At 42.2% G+C, this 21,060-nt stretch overlaps 2 protein-coding genes across 6 annotated transcripts in view; one reads left to right on the forward strand and one right to left on the reverse strand.

Annotated features, from left to right (window-relative positions):
* FBXO9 (F-box protein 9) overlaps window positions 1-15,316 on the reverse strand; it is a 133,792-nt gene extending 118,476 nt beyond the window's left edge. Inside the window, exons 1-2 of one of the 3 annotated variants that reach the window (XM_033938290.1) lie at window positions 15,178-15,316; window positions 8,529-8,606 (exon numbers count right to left, since the gene is read on the reverse strand). In XM_033938290.1, the coding sequence (XP_033794181.1) occupies window positions 8,529-8,606; window positions 15,178-15,180 (81 nt within the window). In that variant the 5' untranslated portion in view covers window positions 15,181-15,316. Of the gene's footprint in view, window positions 1-8,528; window positions 8,607-14,935; window positions 15,070-15,177 lie in introns of those variants that run through there. The other 2 variants (XM_033938291.1, XM_033938292.1) reach the window with 2 other exon arrangements.
* Window positions 14,422-21,060, forward strand: part of CILK1 (ciliogenesis associated kinase 1) — a 208,325-nt gene continuing 201,686 nt past the window's right edge. The window contains exon 1 of one of the 3 annotated variants that reach the window (XM_033938283.1): window positions 14,422-14,441. The gene's annotated coding sequence lies outside the window, so the exon portion shown is untranslated. Of the gene's footprint in view, window positions 14,442-15,349; window positions 15,463-21,060 lie in introns of those variants that run through there. The other 2 variants (XM_033938282.1, XM_033938281.1) reach the window with 2 other exon arrangements.

The following is a 21,060-nucleotide window of genomic DNA, read 5'->3' on the forward strand; positions in this document are numbered from 1 at the left end:
AGTTGGTTTTGCCACTGGCTACTTCTAATTTAGTAGTGGTGGGAGATTTTAATGCTGTTATGGATCCTTTAATGGATAAAAAATCTAGTAAAATTATAAAGTCATTAGGTATAGATAATTTTGTACAGTCTTCTAATTTAAAAGATATATGGCGTATTCTTCATTTTAATGATCGAGAATTTTCTTTTTGTTCCCATGTTCATACATCATTTTCAAGAATTGATTATGTTTTTATTTCAAATCATCTAGTACATCAAGTAGCACAAGCCTCCATTGATCCTATCATTTTGTCTGATCATGGGGGTGTGTGGGTTGAATTTAATGTTACTGATCAAGATAATAGTAGTCCAATATGGAGATGTGATAATACTTTGCTTGCAGATCCAAAATTTTGTGAAGAATTTCAACTAAAGATTGATGAATATTTTCAAATTAATAAGACAGAGGAAATTTCTATGGAAACTTTGTGGAATGCTTTTAAGGCAACCATGAGAGAGCAAATCATTTCATATTCAGCTTATGTTAAAAAACAAATAAAAAAGCAATTTTCTAACTTAGAACAAGAAATAAAACTTTTAGAATCAAAATTGATTGATAAGTGGGAACATTCCACATTACAAGCTCTTTCAAAAACTAAATGTAAGTACAATGAGATTTCTTCTAAGTTAATAAGAAATGATATTTTTTCACAGCAAGCTCTGTATTATGGTAATTCTAATAAGGCGGGAAGAATATTGGCTAATTATCTTAAGGTAAAGAAAAGGAAAACAAAAATTAGTATAATTAAAGATGAAAAAGGGGATATACATTCTGAAATTGGTCCTATTTTAAAACAATTTTTAAATTTTTATAAAGCCCTTTACTCTTCTGAGCCTTATTTAGATAGGGAAAAGGATGGCTTTGAATTTTTAAATTTAATTGAGGGTCCAAAAGTTCCTGATCATATAAAAAGAAGTTTAGAAGAACCTATATCATTAAAAGAATTACAAACAGCATTGAAGTCTCTTAGAGTTGGGACCGCTCCAGGTGGTGATGGCTATACTGTAGAGTTCTATAAGTCTTTTCAAATTACCCTTTTGCCCCATTTATTAAATTTATATCCGACTCAACTAAATAAAGGTTGTATTACAGGTACTATGGCAGAATCATTAACTATTGTTTTGCCGAAGCCAAATATGATCCTACATTGGTTTCAAATTACAGGCCTATTTCTTTAATTAATGTAGATGGGAACTTATTGGCTAAACTTTTAGCCTTACGTTTGGCAAAGGCTCTTCCTTATATAATTGGTATGCATCAAATGGGTTTTGTTGCTCAGAGACACTCTTCCAATAATACCAGGTTGGCTCTTCATATATTATATTTAACAAAGGACTTAAATGACCCCGGTCTTTTCTGTATTCTTGGATGATTCAAGCGTTGTATAGCTCCCCTGTTGCTAGGTTATATATTAATAATAAATTTTCAGATTTTTTTAAGTTGCAAAGGGGGGTTAGACAAGGTTGTCCTTTGTCTCCTTTGCTTTTTGATATAGTACTTGAACCCTTGTTATTAGCTATTCAACAGGTAAAGGGGATACAGGGTATTCCATGTTCTGGAAAAGAATATAAGGGATCTGCTTATGCAGATGATATACTGCTTCATTTGAGGAATCCTGAAACAACCATTCCATGTTTGCTTGATTTAATTGAGAAATTTGGGAAATTTTCAGGATATAAAATAAATTGGAATAAGTCAGAAATTCTTCCTTTAAATGTGCATTGCATAAAAGGTTTATTTGACTCATTTCCTTTTATTTGGAAGGAGGAAGGAATAAAATATTTAGGTATTTGGATAAAAAACACATTTGAAGAGACAATGAAAGTGAATGAAAAAAAAACTTTATTGCAAAAAGTAACAGAATTATGTGAACAATGGAATCCGTTGCATCTATCTTGGTGGGGAAGAGTCCAAACTGTTAAGATGATGATACCTCCTGTTTGTTACCAAATGGGTATGATACCAGTTTTTTTCAGGGGTCTTTCTATAAAAAGTTAAATAGTATTTTGTCTAAATTTATTTGGCTGGGTAAAAGAGTAAGAATTGCTTTAGTGTCCTTACAAAAGCCAATTGCGGAGGATGGGGTAAATTTTCCAAATTTCTATAGGTACCATCAATCCTATATTTTGCGCCAAGGTATGTATTGGGTCCTCCCAGAACTTATGGAAAAGCTACCTGATTGGTTAGGGTTAGAGTGGCAACTCATGTTTCCTATTAGGCTTCGTCATCTTCTTAGTATTAAAATATCTAGGATACGGGAAAATAATAGGATATTAATGGACACATGGAAAACTTTAAGATATATTAATAACTTAACACCTCTTCCAATTCAAAAGTCTACATACCAAAATATTTGGCTAAACTCCAGGATCCAAATAGGCGGTTTTAAGATTGTCTGGGAAGATTGGATTAAAGTAGGTATACGAACCTTAAATGATGTTATATCTAATGGTAAACTGCTGGATTTTTCACAGTTGCAACTTAAATTTGTCCTTGATAAAAAACAAAGTTATAAATGGTTGCAACTGGAGCAGGCTATTCAGGCAGGGTTCCCTGAATGGAAATCTCTTAATAATCAATTTAGTTTAGATTTCTTATGCTTTCAGGCATATTTTCTGGGTCACCAGGCCGCACAGTGGTATAAATTATTATCTGGCTATTCGAAAAAGAAAACAAAGACTGGACTTAGAGATATTTGGAGCATTGAGATTAAGCATCAAATTAATGCATCTCAATGGCCACATATTTGGTCTTGGAGGATGAGATGTACAATGTCTGCGTCTATGAGGCAAACATGGTTTTTCCTGTTGCATAGAGCACTCTGGACCCCTTTTCGTTTACAAAAATTGGATTGCTCTAAGTCTAATAGATGCTGGCATTGTCATCTCGAGGCTGGAACTTTAGATCATTTATTGTTTCATTGTCCATTTATTAAAGCTTTTTGGCAGGCAATTTGGGATCAAATAAATTGTATGCTAGAAAATCATGAAGGGTGGGGGAGGGGGTAAAAATATGCTTAAAATATTATGTAATAGATATAAAAGTGATATTGTGTATTCATTAGTTGTAATTCAATATTTTGTACACTTCATGTAAAATATGAAAATGAATAAAGAATTAAAAAAAAAAAAAAATAATATATGTATGATTATATGATTTGGGTGGGGACAAGGGTTAATTCCTCTTGTAAGTTGTTGCAGAATTTCAAGTGATGTTGTATTTTAATTGTTTGATAATTGCTGTACACTTGATGTAAAATGTAAAATGAATAAAGAATTTAAAAAAAAAAAGTCAATTATCCAGCAAGCTAATTATTACAGGGACAGTTAAAATCTACACTTTGAATAAATTTTGGTGAACAGTGGAAGTTGTTGAAGCAGACTGTACAGAGCAATCTTAAAGGGAAGGAGAGGAAAGGGTTTTGGTGTTGTGCTCAGAAAGGAAGGGACAGATTTTGGTGCCAACTACCCACTCCCATCTGCCACAGCCTCTTTGGTGATGGAGAGATTTGTCAATCCGGTTTACATCGATTTTGCAGCATTGAAACCATTATAATATCACTCCTTAGTGAGGTTCATTCTCATTTAGATCAGAACCAAACAACATTATCCATCTCTCTAGATTTATCTGTAACATTTATCTGGTCAATTATTCTCCTCTTGTTTCCCTTCTTTCTGATAAGGTTAACGGAGTGTTCCAATCCTTCCTTAGGGACAGGACCTTCACGGTAGTCATTTCTTCTTCTACTTGTCTGTTCATTATCTTCACTGCAGTGTCCCACAGGGTTCAATCCTCTCATCTCTTTTATTTAACATGTTTTTGAGCCCACTTGCAACATTAATACAAGATTCTGCTGTCTCATTCTATTCTGATGACATTCTTCTATTTCACAGTGCATCAGACAGACTAGACCAGGGGTGACTAACTTCGGCCCTTGCTACGCTCAGGCTAGTCTCATGCTCCATGGTCAAGTCACGGGGCATAAGGTCCGGGCTATGGCAGCTTCTGTTGCTTTCCTCCGGTCTACTCCTGTGGAGGACATATGTAAAGCTGCCACTTGGTCTTCGGTTCATACGTTCACCTCCCACTACTGTCTGGACACTTTGTCCAGAAGCGACGGCCGGTTTGGCCAGTCGGTGTTACGTAACCTGTTTTCCTAAATTGCCATCCTCCCACCTGCCCTTTTTTGGTTGGCTTGGAGGTCACCCACATGTGAGAATATCATGCCTGCTTGTCCTGGGATAAAGCACAGTTACTTACCGTAACAGGTGTTATCCAGGGACAGCAGGCATATATTCTCACAACCCGCCCTCCTCCCCGGGGATGGCTTCTTTGCTGGTTATGGAACTGAGGACCACGAGGTGGGGATGCGCCCTCTAGTGGGCAAGAAGGCATGCACAAGCGTGGTGCAGTGTAGCAAACTTGAAACTTCAATCAAGTTTGCTTGAAAAGCTGTCCGCGCTGGGGCTCCGTAGATGACGTCACCCACATGTGAGAATATTATGCCTGCTTGTCCTGGGATAAATCCCCGATCCACATAAAGAAGGCATAAGTGAGTAGTACAGTGTTCTATTACATGAGAGAGAATGTAATATGAAAGCAGATGGTTCTAAAGATTTTTATCTGCAATATGCTTTGGATTGAAAGGAAGGACTTAGAGCATTAGTGCTAAGAACCCGATTTCCCCCTAAGGAAAAGAATGGGATCGCTGTATAAGGAGGGAGAATAGTTGGAGAGAGGTTTGGGGACTTGAATGTGTTAGTACCCTGTAAGAGAAGCCTTGCATTGTCAGAAACCCATGATATCTGGGAGAATTCAGGTGAGAGTAGAACCATCATAATGTAATAGGTAGTACGGTTCCCCTACCCCACTGACCAGAGATGGAGTCAGGTCAGTGAGGGAGTGGTGTTTATGGGAAGGCTAAAGAGAGCTTCCTAGTGGTGATATTTAAAGTACTGAAAAGCCGCTTGTTTCCGGCCTTTCAATACCACTGGCTCCATGGAAACTCAATATGCTGTTATAATTAATATATATTTATTTTAGGTTACAAGAACAAATCTTTACAGCATATGGAGCTGACAGATAGTATGCCTCAAGCACTTGAGTATACCTGGATATCTGTCCTCCTTTCATAATACAAAGGCTGTCTCTTATACAATTCTTGACAGCTTGAGGCCATGATGGCACATATCATATTGTTAGTTTTTATTGGTCACTTACACACGTCATTGCATTTATCAGTTTATTAATTGGTTCATAATATCTGTGTCATACTATACGCGTGTCCTGTTTACCAGAAAATCTATCTTTTTCCGGCATATGTCGTTTTAATCATCATGTCAGCAATTCCAAGCCATCGGCCAGTAAAAGCCTGCCCATCATAGGATATTCTTGCAAAATAATGTATTTTTATATTCTTGGTCAAGACATGTTCTCATCCTTCTTAGATTCACTTCCCTGGCATTACAGCAGATGTGATACCAGTTGCCATGTAAAAGAATAAGTTTCGTTGCATTTGCTCATTTTAGCATAAATTTCACTTGGCTTGCTGATTTCAGCAAGCATAGATTGTGCAAAGGCTTGACAGTTTTAGTCAGAGCATTCTCAGCCATCTTAGACCTTTAGTTGTGTTTATTGGCCTAATGTGTTTATTGGCCTAATATGTTAGGGGATTTCAGTGGGGGGGGGGGGGCTCTTCACCTCTAGTTTCATAGAGGACTTAAACTTCTTCATCTGTACACCTGTACAGGACTCTCTCTCTCTCTCTCTCTCTCTCCTCCCTTCTCAGTACTTAAGTAGGCTGCAGAGCACAAGAGAAGAGAAAGTTGAAGGCAGTGTGGCCTTGGCCAGCCCTGGTGCCTAGCTGAGGGAACCCAGGTTCCAAGAACTTTTTCCTGCCACTAAGGGTGTGTTGGGAGGGCAGCAGTGCTGTGTGAAAAGGATGGTCACTGAAGACTGAGGAATGCTAATGAACTCTTTTTTGGCTATTCAAACCCTGACTGGAGTGTCCTGTGATTTGTGTACCTATTGAAAGGTCCTTTTCTTATGAGTGGTATTTAAGTCCATACAGTGAATTATAAGTGACCAGAATAAATGTTTTGTTTGGATTTTGGCTGCAAGACTCAGTTTCTATTCTGAATAGTCATCATTACTCTGTGGCCCCCTCCAAGGAGTGCTGGATAGTGCACTAGTGGCAGGGGTCAGCTCTTTGCGCTTCTGGCAGACCCCCTCCCCGACTCTCTTACTACAACCTTAAGGGCAAACCTATCTTCCACTGGAATGGTGGTCTTTTTTGTAACCATCACCACCAAATCATCCACCTGAGGACACTTCAGCTTATCCACCTCTTCCTGAGCAAGAGGGTTAAGGCATAACATAGCCCATGCAACTTTGAGGCCAGTGTCCAAAGAGATCCACTGAATTGAGATTAATTCCTGGATGGTCTCATGTACCAAAAAGGTTCTCGATGGGCATGGAGTACTCGTCTTAGGTTTAGCTGTGGCCGAAATAGATACTTCCAGCACAGAAATATTGAGCACTTCCAGGATCTTCCGGAAAACCCAGACCGCAGACAGGTCATTCGCTTCATTCAGGGCAACCTTTCCTCTTCCAGAGCCTCCAAGAGAGGGGATCCAGAAAACACCAATCCCGTGGCCTCACCGATCCATTGGCCATTTCCACTCTGTGCTGTTTAAGCACTGAATCTCCCTGACTCAAAAAATACAGGAGTAGAAACCCCATCTGGGGATTGGACTACTTGAGGAGGAAAGCTGGATGAAGGAGCAGAACAAACTCCAGGGAGAAAGGTTCCTGTACCTCTACCCCCCACTTGTGCAGCAGTAAAGATAGGGGAGCTAGAACTCTGCTCAGTAGCTGCATAGCCTGAAAGTATCACCTGCTGAGTCACCCTCTGCAGATCCCCTGATCCTACAACTGATGCAGAGCTGCCAGCATGATCCCAGGACCCCCCAGACTCCTCTCAGGCTGAGGAACCTGCCATAAGCATCCCCCCTCCCAACACTGCAAGGTCAGCACTGCTGCCGTCAGAAGAGATCCTGTCACGTCTGTGGTGGAGGAACAGCTGGAGCACAGGCCCAACATTGAGTACCACTTCCCGCAGCAGGAGCAGCGCTTGACAAGATCTGCCCCCATAATCAGTCTTCCCACTGAAATTGCATTGGCTCCGACAGCCTCAAGGCTCACATTTCTGATCTATTCTCTTTTTTTTTTTTTTTTTAACCAGCTGCCTCTACAAAGAACCAACTGCAGAGAAAAATAGCACCGTGGGAAGCCAACAGCTGCAGGAGCTGGCAGGGAGAATCAACAGTCAATTAAAATACTCAGAATGAGTCCCTCAATCCCCCTGAAAGAAGGCTCACCTATCACTTCAGGTAATACTGCTGGCTACCCTGGTTTATTTTTTTTTGGGGGGGGTTACTTCCATTGCTACTTTTTTATTTTTTTAATGTGCTCTGGCATCTAAGCAGAACAGCCCAATAGCTCTCTTGTTTTTTTCAGTGAGGAGGGAGGAAGGGAAGAAGGGAGCCAGCCATCAAAGAGGGACCCGGGGGACAGGGACAGGTACTGACCTGGCACCACCAGGTGTACCCCAAGTTAGGTACCCCCAAATCCCCCGGCTCTCTGAAGTAAAAATTAAAACAGAAGCCAATCCATAGACAAAGCCAGGAGCATGGGATACGGCCAAATATCCATCTGCTGGAGACAGAGAATATTGAACAGCCAAGGAGCATGTAATCCTATATCACAGAACTCAGTTCTGTGCTCTCTATCTTTGTCTGCTAATGGATGAATGTAACTCATTTGTTTGAATTTGTCTGCTGTTGATGCTATGAAAGCAGATATCTTAAGTTAATGTACATTAATAATAATGGAATTTGAGTTAAATAACCTGCATTAAAAAATAAAATCACATCAACACATTAGTAAATCTAGACCCAAGTTTGTACCAAAGTCAAAGGAGGGTGAAATAACTTGCCCAAGGCCCCAAGAGTGGCAGTGGCATGATATATCCTGTAAGAACAGGAGCTCATAGAGTAGCACTATCTAAAACTTTATCTGATCCTATTTTAGCACTTAAAAATTCACATCATCCCAGTTGATGAAAACAAATAGATTTTTAAGTCCTGCTTCTCTTCCTTTCACATTCAGTAGCAGCAGTCAGCATACCCTGTGTGTCAGCATTCATTCACATACCATAGTACTGTATATGAGTCGCAATCTTAACAAGAAGCCCACCTACAAGGAGGGGCAGGACTTGTGAACATTCAGACTCAAAGGCCCTATCCTGACTACTTCTTCTGGGCATAGGTCACAGTGAAGATCCAGAAAGAGAAAAACAAGCCCTCTCTCTGTGTCTCCATCTAATAATGATGTGACCTCATTTGGGATCCCAGCCTCTAGTTTGCAAAGCACTGTCAAAGAACAAATATGAGAATGTGTTCTTAGCAAAGTACCAGATTATAGTATACCTGAAGGTTAGCTCCAGATGGCCTGTCATTGTCATCAGTTTTTAAGATGTCCGGGTAACAATCTTCATCACCTTCTGCCTATTAAAGAGAAGACAAAAACAACAGACTTCAGTCACAAATTATTCTCAACTAGCAATCAGCATGAGCATGGACTGGTGTTGATTATTTGAAGTAGAAACCATGAGAATTTCCATCTAAAAATAAACCCAGAGAACTCATATGTTCAGCATAAAAACCGAGCAACCTAGCTAGAAAAAATGCGCATGTGACATGCTAAGATTCAAAATTTTGTGATGTGTAATAATTGTTCATGTGCCTACAAAAAAGCTAGAAACGACAGAGGCATGGAAATCTTATTTGGAAGATCAACAAAGTAACCATCACACAAGACTAATCTTGTGTTCGTTGTTTGTCATTATCTATAAAGTACACAACAAAACACGGTTACCATATGGCTTCAGGAAAAGGAGAATGGATTGAGACTTCTGACTTTATTGTGGAAACTGTACGAATTGAAGTAACCTTCAGTATCTTCACTTTATTGTGGAAAATAAACAGAAATTTAACATACTTCGTTAATAGCTAAACACATACACTTTGATGTAGCCATCTACCAATGGTGTTCCAAACACTCAAGCATTCAATGCCTTCCTAAGATAAAGCCTACGATGCTGTTTAACTCCTTGTAACAAGGCCTCTCGCTGCAGTGGATCTGTGATGATGCCAAGGGCTAGATGCACTAAAGATATCAACTCGATCGCTATTGGCCGATTCTCTGGCCGATTCTGCAGCAGAGATTGATGCTCTATCAAGTTTGCATGGAGGTTGCATGCAAATGCGACTGACACATGCGCAGAGCCATGACATGAGAAGCAACCTCCTGTCACTGCTGTTAGGGCTTCTTTTGTTTTTAATGGCACAGATGTGTGTTACACATGCACAATCTGTCCCATTAAAAAAAAAAAGAAAAAGCCCCCCTCCACGCCAGGCATCTCCCAGCCACTGTCTCCCCCGAAACCCCCCCAAAATGGCAGGAGAGATACCCAATCCTTCCTGCTATGCAGAACACCCCGTGCCATGACGCTCCCCCCTGCGCAGGCACCCCAGCACCACTGTTCCCTCCCCCTCCTGAACCCCAAAAAAGTGACAGGAGGAATGATTACTCCCTCCTGCCACCAAACGTCCCCACCCCGAACCTCCCCGTACCTTTTTAAAACATCTGGCTCCTGCTTCAGGCCTGTCTGTCTAAACTTCCTCTCCCCGGTAACTAATCCCCACACAGTCCTCAGTTCCCTCTAGTCACTAAGTCTTAACAATGCACCCAAAAAGTCAAAAAAATAAAAGTGCTTTCAAGCATAAAAGCATAAGTGCCATAAAAGTAAAAGTGCCATTCAGCCCATAGTGCACCTTAGTAAAACCTCATACTTGTCTAATGGCCTCCTCTATATTTTTGTACTCTGTTCTCTTGCCAAAATATATGTATGGAGCACCCAAAAAATAAAAAAACAAACAAACAATAAAAGTGATTTCAAGCACTTTTATTGTTTTTTTTAAAAACACTTTTTGGGTGCTTTATTAATACTTTATTAATATCTCTAACAAACTTTCACTCAACATTGATAAATCTTGTGGTCTTCTCCTCCCCATCAAAAAATCCGAAACTTTACCAGGAACTGTTTATATCAAATCCACACCCTTAGCTATGGATACTAAAATAAAATTATTAGGAGTAACCATCGATAGAGATCTTTCCTTTCATGACCACATAAGCTCAGTAGTAAAAACTTGTTTCTTTAAATTACGCATCATCCGTTCACTCAGTTCTATTCTAAATACTGATTCAATTAACATCCTTATTCATTCCCTAGTCATTTCACACTTAGATTACTGTAATTCTCTGTTAAATGGACTACCTCAAAAAGAACTCCGACGGTTGCAACTTATACAAAATACTACTATTAAACTAGTCTACAAAATAGGTAAATTCGAACATGTCACCCCTCTTCTTAAAGAGGCTCATTGGCTCCCAGTCACGCACCGTATAATCTACAAAATCTTATTGCTCACCTTCAAAATCAAACAATCTCACTTACCTCTATTCCTCGATAAATTATTAATTCCCCAAAGTTCTCCCCGATCCTTACGATCCACCGATCAAAAACTTCTTTTTATTCCGTCTCTAAAAGAGTCCTACTATACTAGGAAAACTAATTTTGCTATTACTGCTCCAACCTTATGGAATTCTCTCCCTCAATTTCTTCGGGATGAAATTCATCTACAAAAATTTAAAACCAATCTTAAAACTTTCCTATTCCAAGATGCCTTTGCCAAATCCTAATCTTTTTCTTCATCTATTAAATTTGCAACACTCTCATAATTCTCATCCTCTACATTAGCGCATCTCATAACATCACGCACAATTACCCTTCATGTTCTTTCCCTTCCCACTATATCATTTCTTCTAATATTATGTAACTTTTCCCCTCCTTCCCATTCATCCTCACAGTCGTGTTTGTCTGTATATGTTTAATATGTTTTCCCCAATATTCTTTAATACACTATTAACTAGTTCTTATTCTCCTATTTTAAAATTTTTTTATTGTTAACCGGTCAGATATTTGCTTTATGATCGGGATATGAAAAACTAATAAACTTGAAACTTAAGAGACTAGAGGGAATTGAGGACTCTGTGGGGATTAGTTACCACAACCCTTCCACACAGTAGGGGCACCTTTTTATGCTTTTGGAATAAAGATTTTGCATATATCGAATTTAGAAATTATTAAATTTTAAGAGACGCTCAAAAATTAGGTGCCGATATAGGCGCTGTTCAGCGCAATTCAAGTAAAATTGGGTGCTGTTTAGTGAATCACGCTGAGCGGCACCTACTCCAACTCGAATTGCCTCCCTCCTTTTCCCCAACACGATGCCCCTATTCTCACAGTTAAAAAAGTCCCTGGTCTAATGGACCCCTTCTCTTTTTCCACCCCCAGTTGCAAAATAAACCTTTCCAGTGTCATTCATCCACCCTGACCCCTTTTGCAAAACTCCACCCCCCCAGGGACCCCTTGTACCTGAAGAGGCAAGAGCAATACCCACATGCTCCTGCCTCCAGCAGTGTCCTTTACAAAATGGTAGCAAGAAGCACCAGGCGGGATCAGTCTATCATAAATGGGCACTATTATTTTGTAGAGAACACCACTAGAAGTAGGAGCATGCGGGCATTGCTCTTCCTTCTTCAAGGACAAAGGTCCTGAGGAAGGGCTTGTAAAGAAGGAGTCAGGGGATGGGCAGGCATAAGGGTGCCACTAGACACCAAAGAGTATTTTTTGTTGTTGGTTATGTCTGGGGTGGGTTGCTAAGTTGATTAGGGGATGTGAAGTGGCTCACTAGACCAGTGTTTTTCAACTGCTGTTCCGCGGCACACTAGTGTGCTGCGAGATGTTGCCTGGTGTGCCGCAGGGCTGCCATCAGGGCAGTACTACCAGTCCTGCATTCAGGGGCCCGGAGCTGACAGGGGACCCGAGGCAGGGGCACCAGTAGCTCGCCAAGGCAAAGTGAGTCGATCACTCAGGACTCACTTTGTCTTGGCGATCTAATCTATCGAGCCGATAAGTCTTCTTCTCCCCGACGTCAATTCTGCAGTCGGAGAAGAAGTTCGGGCCAGCCAATCGCTGCCTGGCTGGGCGGAACTTCCTCTCCGATTGCTGAATTGACGTCAGGGAGAGCATGCGTCGGCGTCGGCTTTGGGGCCTGTTATCCATTGGTGGGTCCTGTTCCCCGATGGCAGCGGCAGTGGCTTGGGGAACTGCAGGGAGAAAGAAAGAAAGGGGGCAGGCAGGGAAACAGAAGGAAAGAAGAGAAACAGAAAAAAAGAAAGAAAGGTCAGGGAGAGAGGAAGAAAAAGTTGGGGGAGGGAATGAGGTGTGGAGGAGAGAAAGCATACAGGCTGATAGAAGGGAAGAAAGATTGGATGCACAGCCAGAAGAAGAAAGTGCAACCAGGAATCACCAGACAAGGTAGGAAAAATGATTTTATTTTAAATTTAGCAAAGTGGAGGCAGTATTACCACAGTTTTCAAAGGAATTTACCCAAATAACTTAATAGTTAACTGGGTAAATTCCCAGAGATGAAAACTTCCCTTCACTTACTATGCACAGTTCTGAATTTATATCTGCTGTCTATATCTTACAATATGGTCACCTTTTACTAAACCGCAATAGTGGTTTTTAGCGCAGGGAGCCTATGAGCATCAAGAGCAGCGCTGGGCATTCAGCGCAGCTCCCTGCGCTAAAAACTGCTATTGTGGTTTAATAAAAAGGATGGAGGGTATATTTGTCTATTTTTGTATGCTATAAAAACCAAATACAGAGAGAGACTGAGAGCTGTTGACGAAGAGCTACGTGTGTGTCTTTCTTCGATTCCAGCCAGAATATCAGCTTTGTGTTCAGCCAAACAGGCCCAGGTTTCGCACTGAATAAAGTATTTTATAATTTTTTACTATTCTGTTTACTTAATATTTCATAATAAAGTAATTATAAAATACTTTCTTTGTGTTTATTTGATTCCTATTCAAGAGAATTACTTTATATATAGTCAATATAGGCACAGAGCTAAATTTTTTAACATTTCTAATGGTGGTGTGCCTCGTGATTTTTTTCATGAAACAAGTGTGCCTTTGCCCAAAAAAGGTTGAAAAACACTGCACTAGAAATAAAGGAAGGAGCTGGTTACATCAGGAACTGCCACTGGGATTCTTTTTTATATACGGGTGGGGGGGGGGGGTTAAGAGGGATCAGGTAGAACAGTGCCACTAAACACCAGAGATTTTTTTTTAATTTGGAAAGGTGGGGGTGGGGGGAAAGTTAGGGTCCATGCAGACTGTCAGCACTTTTTTTCTGCTTAGACCAATCATCAGGCAAGGAGCTGCAAATTACTGCCTTGATCTTAATGCAGCAGTAATCTGTAATTTTATGGTAGAGAGTTGGTGACTTTCTGCATGGGCATGTTGCTCTTTAAATAAATCTGACCTTCAACACAAATAAGCCCTGCAAATTAATTGAGCCAGTTCTGTGGGTGCTTGAGCACTCCCAATATTGAACAAACTATTGTAACCAGAGAGGGGTAATTTCCCCTGGGTTTAGCACCCCCACTTATTTTGGAAAAGTTGGCTTCTATGCTATTCATAAACTTATTTCTCTGAACAAAAGTGAGCAAACAACACTCAGCAAAGTAACCAAGGATCTAGTTTTATCTCCCCTTCTCTATCAGAAGGGTTCATGTATTCCCCAGGGGAAAATATCCAAAATTCAACAGTACCCTGATCAGAGATCCCCACACTATCGACTAGATTGTAAGCTCTTTTGAGGAAGGACTGTCTAAACTAAACTAAACCTTAAGTTTATATACCGCATCATCTCCACGGATGCGGAGCTCAGCACAGTTTACAAGAACTTAAAATATAGGAAGAGAAGGGGAAAAAAGTTTACCTGAACTTATATATAGAAGAGAAGAGTCTCTTCAATGTTTTACTGTACAGTGTTGCATATGTCTAGTAGAGCTACAGAAATGAGTAGTAGTGGCAGCAGAATGAGATAGTGCACTGGGGAAGTAACCCCAATTTTTTCAGAAGTCACCAGGATCAGACAGGTGACACACACTTCTGACTGCCCCTAACACGCGACCAGAAACTCCTCCTCTACAGTTAGCCATCTCTCCCGCCCTCCCCAGTACAGCATGTCTTCCCCGCTCAATGCCCTCCCGTCCTACCTTCAAACTCGCGTCTACAAATCACTTGCGATAGCCTTCCTTCGCCGGCGCCCCGCCCCTATGACGTAACTTCTCCCCTCGGCCCACCCTGCGTGCAGTAGAAATTGGAAGTCGCCATCAAAGAAGGCGGAAGGTCCGAAAAGGGTAAAAAGTTGTATCAGGAAAGATTAGATGAGGAAGGAGGAAAGCTGGTCATAGACGATTTCAAAAAGAAAAGTTAGAAAATAGGGAGGGAGGGAGGGAGGGGTAGACAGGCGAGGCAAAGATAGCAAACAGGGAAGAAGAGGAAGGGAATTGAGCGTCTGCTTCTTCCGGTTCGCCTGAGAACATAAAAGTTGCAATGCTGGGAGAGACTGAAGGGGGGTCCATCAAGCCCTGTATCTTGTTTCCAACAGTGACTAACCCAGGTCACCGCACCTTTGACGCCGCTAATCCCTGTGTTGGAGTTGTTCGGAAACTGTCCTGTTAGGGCGCAGGACCTGTTCTCGGAAATCTTAAGACTGTGTGTGTCCAGTAAAGGGCATCAGAAGCCTACGAAGTGTCTCAAACTCCTGCATGGCACTCGAGACATTTCGCTGTCCCCCTGCACATTTCGAGCTCGTTGGTCAGGTCACCCTTACCCACCGCAGACTTCTCACCTAGATACCAAGAGATTTGTCATACAGACCACCTCAACGGACGCGTAGGGGATTTCTCTGCCAGCACCACCTGTCACCCGTCATCACAAACGCCGAGAGGTTTCTCCGCATCTGAAAAGCTCAGTTAAATACTCAACTCAAAACACTTGCGCTCGAGAGTCCACTCTCTGCCCGCCCCCGACTAGCTCTTGGCGGTGAATCCTAGCTCGGCAAACCTTTCCCCACCCGCTCCCCACTCTCACCATGCTGCGACCGTCAACGGCTCTCCCCTGGCCAGGGAATTAGCAGAGTTCTCGGTCGGAAAAGCGAACGACACCGCAGGAGTCGCAACGGGCCCTGCGTACAGCCGCCATGACTGAGTGATCGGTGCGAAGCGCGACCCCAGCAACCAGGAGCGCGCGCAGAGCAACGGGCCGAGGAAGGGGACAAAACGAATGCAAGAGGAAGCGGAGCCCGGCTCACTTGTCTGCTGTCAGCCACTCTGCGTTGCAGGCCTCTGCCTCGCGCCCCTCTGCAGGGAGGAAAGAGTGTGTATCTGATAGTGCGGCTTTAATACTGAGGCGCCCACGCTGGCTGACGGAATATCCAGACATATTGGGACTAGCGTTAATAAGATGAAAGACCTGACCTTTTGTAATGTGTTTTTTGAAGTGTATGCCAGAAATTCTTAACTATTCAATGCGGGTGGGCAGAAGAACCAACACCACCGGTTGGGGAGACTCTCTGGGGTACCTTTAGTTCTTCACTGGCAGAAAGCAGCGGCTCCGGCAATTCCTGCCGGCCCTAAACTTTCCCTTTGATCCAATTTCCTGGTCCCAGGAAATTGCTGGGAGCCGGGCTGGGCAGCCGGAGTGTCACTGCTTGCTGCCGGGGAAAAAAATTAAAGGTTTAAATGTTACCGGAGGAAGTGGAGTTAAGAGAAGCCCCGATCGCCCGGGAGGGAGTGATAATCCGGGAAGGAGTAAAACGCGGACGTCCTTAAAAACCTGCTTCCTTCGGTTTTTGACAGCTGCGGTTTCAGATTTCATGTCCGCGTTTTACCCTCCCCCCCTCTTTCCACCGCTGCAGCTGTTGCTGTTTCTGGCCCCACATATTTGTGCTGATACTCTTAATAATGATACTATAATGAATTTGAGGAAACACTTCAGCTAAGGGAGGTCTCCGTTTTACAAACCATCAAATACTCTCTTAATTTATTGACTCTTCTTGTATATCTTAAAGTAATTTTTAATTTAAGTGAAATAGCCTGATCGCTATCTTCCTATTAGAGCAGTGGTCCAAACCCTTGAAGGGCCACATTGTGGATTTGTAGGTACTTGGAGGGCCTCAGAAAAAATAGTTCATGTCTTATTAAAGAAGTGACAATTTTGCATGAGGTAAAACTCTTTATAGTTTATAAATCTTTTCTTTTGGCTAAGTCTTAATGATAATATTGTAATTTATAGCTAAAGAGACATATGATCAAGAAACTGTTTTATTCTACTTTTGTGATTATGATAAACATACTGAGGGCCTCAAAATAGTACCTGGTGGGTCGCAAGTTTGAGACCACTGTATTAGAGCTAACAGCATTCATGCACTCTAAAAATAAGAGGAAAAAAAACTCAGATCCCCATTTGCTGCCAGCTATTTAACTTAGTTCACAGTATACACAGGGAAAGATTATGCAAAAAGTCAGCCAAAGTGTGTATAATAGCCAAAATAAGAACTGACTGTACTGAAAACTAGTGCACAGAGAGTGGAAAGGATTTATAAAGAATATGCTCAGAAAAGTGAAACTCTGAAGAGAGAGTGACAACATGATCCGTCTGATTTGAGATTTTCAGTGATAGATGTTATATCTACTACGAGGGGCGGTGACATGGCTAAGCTCCTCTGGAGACAAGAGCAAAAGTGGATTTATGATTTGAATACACTTTTCCCAGAAGGGCTGAACAATGAAATTGAATGGGTGGCCTTTCTTTAACTCATTTTTGTGCTTTGTATCTGTTCTATAACTTGTTATATTCAAATCACAGTGAGCTATGTACATAAGCATTTTTTCCGTGTGCCGACGTGATGACATCATCGCGCCGCGGCACGGAGTTTTTCCCTCCCCCTCTCGGTTCGGGTTAAATTTGGCGGGATTGGCAGCGTTCTCTGTCATTTGGAGCATCAGAAACACTTCTGCAAATGGTATGTTACGATTTTTGTGCTTCCCTCCTTGTAACTGACAAGATGTTACTTTGTTACAGCACAGCTGTCCTATGTGATTATCTGTGCTATGTTTTGATAGTATTTTTTGTATTGTAGATCTTCTCATGGATATAAATTTTGAACTCCTTCTGCAAATGATCATCTCATGCATCACAACGTATAATGTTTAAAGATTGATTTTGGGTCTCCTGAAGCAGACCACGAAACGGGGCCACGTTGAGACCCGAGACCCCTATAACAAGTGTATCTTTATAAGATAAGTGCATCATCAAAAATCCAATGAGATTTATTATATTTCATATCTCAAAAATTTTTTGAACCTGGACTGTGTTTAGAAATTACAAGATTTAAAATTAGCTTTTATTACCTTTACTAGTTCTCAGAGAGTGATTTTTTGAATCAATTATGCAATGACTGGACGGTAAACTCTTACCCCAAGAGAGGGTTGTCACTCTCTCTTCAGAGTTTCACTTTTCTGAGCATATTCTTTATAAATCCTTTCCACTCTCTGTGCACTAGTTTTCAGTACAGTCAGTTCTTATTTTGGCTACTAGCTATTTAACTTAGCCTGCAAACTTGAAAGGGACAATCCTCATTGGTTTAAAAATCCTCCAACCTCCTATTTCTTGTTTTCAATCTTACTTTTGATCTCTCTAAACAGTTTCTAAAACGTTAAATAATGTTTAAGAAGTACTTAGCTTTTATGCTATAGTGTTAAATGTTCAATGATCCACTGTCTGTTGTATTTTTAGAGCAGTAGTTCCCAACCCTGTCCTGGAGGACCACCAGGCCAGTCGGGTTTTCAGGATAGCCCTCATGAATATTCATGAGAGAGATCTGCATATAGTGGAGGTGCATATTCATGAGGGCTATCTTGAAAACCTGACTGGCCTGGTGGTCCTCCAGGACAGGGTTGGGAACCACTGTTTTAGAGCACATGAATACTGTTAGCTCTAATACGAAGATAGCGATTACACTATTTCACTTACTTTAAAATATACAAGAAGAGTCAACAAATGAAAAGAGTATTGATGTTTTGTAAAACGGAGACCTCCCTTGGCTGAAGTGTTTCCTCAAATTCATTACAGTATTATTATTATATGTAACCTTTTGGCACTTTTAGTCTCAGCATAGGTTATGGTTCCACTTCTGCTGCTTGTGAGAATCTGTCAGTTAAATGGTCCAATCACAATTTAGCTCTGACGGATTTAAGTCTGTTGACCTCAATGGATTCCTTAAACATTTGCTTCCCTTGGTTTTGACAGCTGCTGTTTCTCATTACCCTTTAACTGTGATGGACCTCAATGCTCCTTCTCCCCGTCCCACCCCACCAATCTACTTTGCCAGACCTCAAGCAGGGGGAAAGTACACACTGTTGAGTGCATGGCGGGCTGGCACCAATGATCGCCTCCCTGCCCCTTGCTTAGACACGATTAGCAGCTCCCTGTGCTCCAGGCCCCCTTTCAGCGTGAAGCCCCACGGCACTCCCCCTTGCAGCTGCACATGAATGCACTGGAAAGAGAACATAACTGCCGCTGCTGGATCAGACCAGTGATTCATCATGCCCAGCAGTCCGCTCACGCAGCGGCCCTGAGACCAGCCCTACCTGCGCACATTCTTGTTCAGCAGGAACTTGTCTAACTTTGTCTTGAATCCCTGGAGGGTGTTTTCCCCTATGACAGATTCCGGAAGAGCGTTCCAGTTTTCTACCACTCTGGGTGAAGAAAAACTTCCTTACGTTTGTACGGAATCTATCCCCTTTCAACTTTAGAGAGTGCCCTCTTGTTCTCCCTACCTTGGAGAGGGTGAACAACCTGTCCTTATCTACTAAGTCTATCCCCTTCAGTACCTTGAATGTTTTGATCATGTCCCCCTCTCACTCCTCTGTTTGAAGGAGAAGAGGCCCAGTTTCTCTAATCTTTTGCTGTACGGCAGCTCCTCCAACCCCTTAACCATCTTAGTCGCTCTTCTCTGGACCTTTTCGAGTAGTACCGTGTCCTTCCTCATGTACGGCGACCATTGCTGTACGCAGTACTCCAGGTGAGGGCGCACCATGGCCCGGTACAGCGGCATGATAACCTTCTCCGATCTGTTCGTGATCCCCTTCTTTATCATTCCTAGCATTCTGTTCGCCCTTTTCGCTGCTGTCGCACATTGTGCGGACGGCTTCAATGACTTGTCGATCAGAACTCCCAAGTCCCTTTCCTGGAATGTCTCTCCAAGTACCGCCCCGGACATCCTGTATTCGTGCAGGAGATTTTTGTTACCGACATGCATCACTTTACACTTATCCACGTTGAACCTCATCTGCCATATTGATGCCCATTCCTCGAGCCTGATTATGTCACGTTGCAGATCTTCGCGATCCCCCTGCGTCTTCACTACTCTGAATAACTTTGTGTCGTCCACAAATTTAATCACCTCTCTCGTCGTACCTATGTCCAGATCATTTATAAAGATGTTGAAGAGCACAGGTCCAAGCACTGAGCCCTGCGGCACCCCACTGGTGATGCTCTTCCAGTCTGAGTATTGTCCATTTCCCCCCACTCTCTGTTTCCTATGCTCCAGCCAGTTTTTAATCCACACGAGTATTTCACCCTCGATTCCATGGCTCGCAATTTTCCGAAGTAGTCGTTCATGCGGAACCTTGTCAAATGCCTTCTGAAAGTCCAGATATACAATGTCGACCAGGTCGCCCTTTTCTATCTGCCTGTTTACTCCCTCGAAGAAGTGCAGCAAGTTTGTCAAACAAGATCTGCCTTTGCTGAAACTGTGCTGGCTGATCCTCATCAGCCTGTGTTCGTCAAGGTGATCAATGATGTGGTCCTTAATCAGCGCCTCTACCATCTTTCCCGGTATTGAGGTCAGACTCACTGTCTGTAGTTTCCTGGGTCTCCCCTCGAACCTTTTTTGAAGATCGGCATAACATTCGCCACCTTCCAGTCCTCCGGAATCTTTCCCGATACGATCGACAGATTGGCTATTAGTTGAAGCAGTTCATCTATGGTCCCTTTCAGTTCCTTGATGACCCTCAGATGGATGCCATCCAGTCACGGGGATTTATTGCTCTTAAGCCTATCAATCTGCCTGCATACCTCTTCTAGACTGACCGTCAACCCTGTCAGTTTTCTATTTTCACTCCTAGCATATAGCCTAATGGGTTCCAGTATGCTGTGTATATCCTCTTCGGTAAATACAGATGCAAAAAACGTGTTCAGTCTGTCAGCGATTGCTATGTCCTCCTCTAGCGCTCCTTTTATTCCTTGGTCATCCAACGTTCCCACCGCCTCCTTTGCGGGTCGTTTCCCTTTAATATATCGAAAGAACGGCTTGAAGTTTTTCACCTTCTTGGCTATTTTTTCCTCGTAGTCTCTTTTGGTCCCTTTTACCGCCTTATGGCACCTGCGTTGATGTTTGTGCTTATTCCAGTTTTCATCCATTTTTGATCTTTTCCATTCCTTAAATGAGTTTTTCTTGTCTCTGATCGCTTCCTTTACCTCTACAGGTGCCTCTTCTATGAAGTTCTCCAGCTCCCGGACTTCTTCCTCGATGGTGTCCTCTGTCTTGATGATCTCTGCATCTCTATCTTCCTCCTCCACTGCTAGAAGTGCCTCCAGTTCCAGTATTCTGCCCTCCAGGAGTCTGACTTGCTTCTTCAGGCTCTCCAGTTCTCCGCATCGAGCACATATGTAAGACTGCCTCCCAGAAGGGAGGTAGTCATACATATGGCAGACAGTGCAGAAAACTGGGTAGCTCAACATCCTGCTTCTCTCTGCTGATTCCATTGCTGCCTGCTTACTGGTCTCCTGTGGATGTCTTCTGTGCCTGCTGTCTCTTCTGTGTTCACCTGGTTATGTCCCCAGTGTCCGCCTGGTTGTGTATCCTTTGTGCCTTCTTTGTCCTCTGTGTGTGTGTGTCTGCCTGGCTGT

This window comes from Geotrypetes seraphini, chromosome 3, assembly GCF_902459505.1.
Source record: "Geotrypetes seraphini chromosome 3, aGeoSer1.1, whole genome shotgun sequence".
NCBI lineage: Eukaryota > Metazoa > Chordata > Amphibia > Gymnophiona > Dermophiidae > Geotrypetes > Geotrypetes seraphini.